The following is a 2,806-nucleotide window of genomic DNA, read 5'->3' as shown; positions in this document are numbered from 1 at the left end:
TCCTTTCCCCCCCTTTTCTCCCTCTCTCTCCTTTCCCCCCTTTTCTCCCTCTCTCTCCTTCCCCCCCTTTTCTCCCTCTCTCTCCTTCCCCCCCCTTTCTCCCTCTCTCTCCTTCCCCCCCCCTTCTCACTCTCTCCCTTTCCCCCCCCTTTTCTCCCTCTCTCCCCTTTCCCCCCCTTTTCTCCCTCTCTCCCTTTCCCCCCCTTTTCTCACTCTCTCTCCTTTCCCCCCTTTTCTCCCTCTCTCTCCTTTCCCCTCCCTTTCTCCCTCTCTCTCCTTTCCCCCCTTTTCTCCCTCTCTCTCCTCCCCCCCCCCCTTTTCTCCCTCTCTCTCCTTTCTCCCCCCCCCTTTTCTCCCTCTCTCTCCTTTCCCCCCCCCCCTTTTCTCCCTCTCTCTCCTTTCTCCCCCCCCCCTTTTCTCCCTCTCTCTCCTTTCTCCCCCCCCCCTTTTCTCCTCTCTCTCCTTTCCCCCCCCCCTTTTCTCCCTCTCTCTCCTTTCCCCCCCCCTTTTCTCCCTCTCTCTCCTTTCCCCCCTCTCTCCTTTCCCCCCTCTCTCTCCTTTCCCCCCTTTTCTCCCTCTCTCTCCTTCCCCCCCCCCCTTCTCCCTCTCTCTCCTTTCCCCCTCTCTCTCCTTTCCCCCCTTTCCCCCTCTCTCTCCTTTCCCCCTTTTCTCCCTCTCTCTCCTTTCCCCCCCCCCTTTCTCCCTCTCTCTCCTTCCCCCCCCCCCTTTTCTCCCTCTCTCTCCTTCCCCCCCCCCTTTTCTCCCTCTCTCTCCTTTCCCCCCCCCTTTTCTCCCTCTCTCTCCTTCCCCCCCCCCTTTTCTCCCTCTCTCTCCTTTCCCCCCTCTCTCTCCTTTCCCCCCTTTTCCCCCTCTCTCTACTTTCCCCCCTTTTCTCCCTCTCTCTCCTTTCCCCCCCCTTTTCTCCCTCTCTCTCCTTTCCCCCCTCTCTCTCCTTTCCCCCTTTTCTCCCTCTCTCTCCTTTCCCCCCTTTTCTCCCCCTCTCTCCTTCCCCCCCCCTTTTCTCCCTCTCTCTCCTCCCCCCCCCTTTTCTCCCTCTCTCTCCTTCCCCCCCCCTTTTCTCCCTCTCTCTCCTTTCCCCCCCTTTTCTCCCTCTCTCTCCTTCCCCCCCCCTTTTCTCCCTCTCTCTCCTTTCCCCCCTCTCTCTCCTTTCCCCCCTTTTCCCCCTCTCTCTACTTTCCCCCCTTTTCTCCCTCTCTCTCCTTTCCCCCCCCCCTTTCTCCTCTCTCTCCTTTCCCCCTCTCTCTCCTTTCCCCCCCCTTTTCTCCCTCTCTCTCCTTTTCCCCCCTTTTCTCCCTCTCTCTCCTTTTTCCCCCCTTTTCTCCCTCTCTCTCCTTTCCCCCCCTTTTCTCCCTCTCTCTCCTTTCCCCCCCTTTTCTCCCTCTCTCTCCTTTCCCCCCCTTTTCTCCCTCTCTCTCCTTTCCCCCCTTTTCTCCTCTCTCTTCTTTCCCCCCCTTTTCTCCCTCTCTCTCCTTTCCCCCCCTTTTCTCCCTCTCTCTCCCTTTCCCCCCCTTTTCTCCCTCTCTCTCCCTTTCCCCCCCTTTTCTCTCCCTTTCCCCCCCTTTTCTCCCTCTCTCTCCTTTTCCCCCCCCTTTTCTCCCTCTCTCTCCTTTCCCCCCCTTTCCTCCCTCTCTCTCCTTCCCCTCCTTTCTCTCCCTCTCTCCTTTCCCCCCTTTTCTCCCTCTCTCTCCTTTCCCCCCTTTTCTCCCTCTCTCTCCTTTCCCTCCTTTCTCTCCCTCTCTCTCCTTCCCCCCCCTTTCTCTCCCTAGGGAAGATTGAAGCATCTGAAATAATGAATTCTCTCAAGACCCTGGAATAAATATCTCCCCTGGCCACGCAGACAAAATCCTCCAGAGGTCAGAGAAATGTATATTATATTATCTCTATTATAGTGTCTGTCCTATGTGATAATAATGTATTGCCCACACGGTGACAGAGCGGTTATTATTATTATCTAACATTGGGTTAATGCCCCAATATCTCCTCATTAGTTTAGTAAATAAGGATTCTGTATTTTTCTTTTGTAATGGTTTTTTCTTATTTTATGAAATAAATCAATAAAAATGAACGATAAAGTTATTATCTTTTAACCCTACACTGCCAGAGACCAGCAATGCATTTCTCTGCATGTTACTCTGTCTGTCCCCAAGATTTATATACACCTGTGTGATAAATTGTGTACTGTATATATAATATGTTTATTTTAAATGAATCGGTACTCATTCTGCTCAGTGAGGGCATACTAACATATATGTATATACTATATATACAGTGCCCGCTATATCTATGTATATGGTGGTACTGCTTCTAAACGTGGTGGAAGAGTTGTTTTGACACATTGTTCATAAAGTATACTGATATATTTATGCTACAAGAAAGGAAATGGAGTTATACATTGTTTTTAGATTTTTGTTAAGGAAGAGGAACTCCTAGGCTTATAATTAATAATATTAAAATAGCAATGGGTGTGGTACGTGGCAGGCCACGTCGCTGACCTTGCCTCTCGTCCTGTCCCCGCAGTATGGATGCTGACGGTACGCTGACCGTGGACTGGAACGAGTGGCGAGACCATTTCTTGTTCAACCCCGCGGACAACATCCAGGAAATTATCCGCTACTGGAAACACTCCACGGTAAGTACAGGCCACGGAAACAAGCAGTGGGAAGGGTTAATCCGTTATAGGAACAAAGTGTACTAATGGCAGTGACAGGGTTAAGGGGTCAGTTCCTCCTAGGGGCAAAGTGTACTAATGGCAGTGACAGGGTTAAGGGGTCAGTTCCTCCTAGGG

General features: G+C 51.9%; 1 protein-coding gene across 1 annotated transcript in view; it reads left to right on the top strand.

The window, feature by feature from the left end:
• The window catches only part of SLC25A24 (solute carrier family 25 member 24), a 25,962-nt gene that overhangs the window by 5,674 nt on the left and 17,482 nt on the right, over positions 1 to 2,806 (top strand). Inside the window, 3 exon segments of the mRNA XM_075615497.1 lie at positions 1,788 to 1,820; positions 1,823 to 1,874; positions 2,539 to 2,650. Of these exon segments, the coding sequence (XP_075471612.1) occupies positions 1,788 to 1,820; positions 1,823 to 1,874; positions 2,539 to 2,650 (197 nt within the window).

Source organism: Ascaphus truei, chromosome 10 (assembly GCF_040206685.1).
Source record: "Ascaphus truei isolate aAscTru1 chromosome 10, aAscTru1.hap1, whole genome shotgun sequence".
Classification (NCBI taxonomy): Eukaryota; Metazoa; Chordata; class Amphibia; order Anura; family Ascaphidae; genus Ascaphus; species Ascaphus truei.
This window is presented reverse-complemented; position numbering and strand designations above follow the sequence as displayed.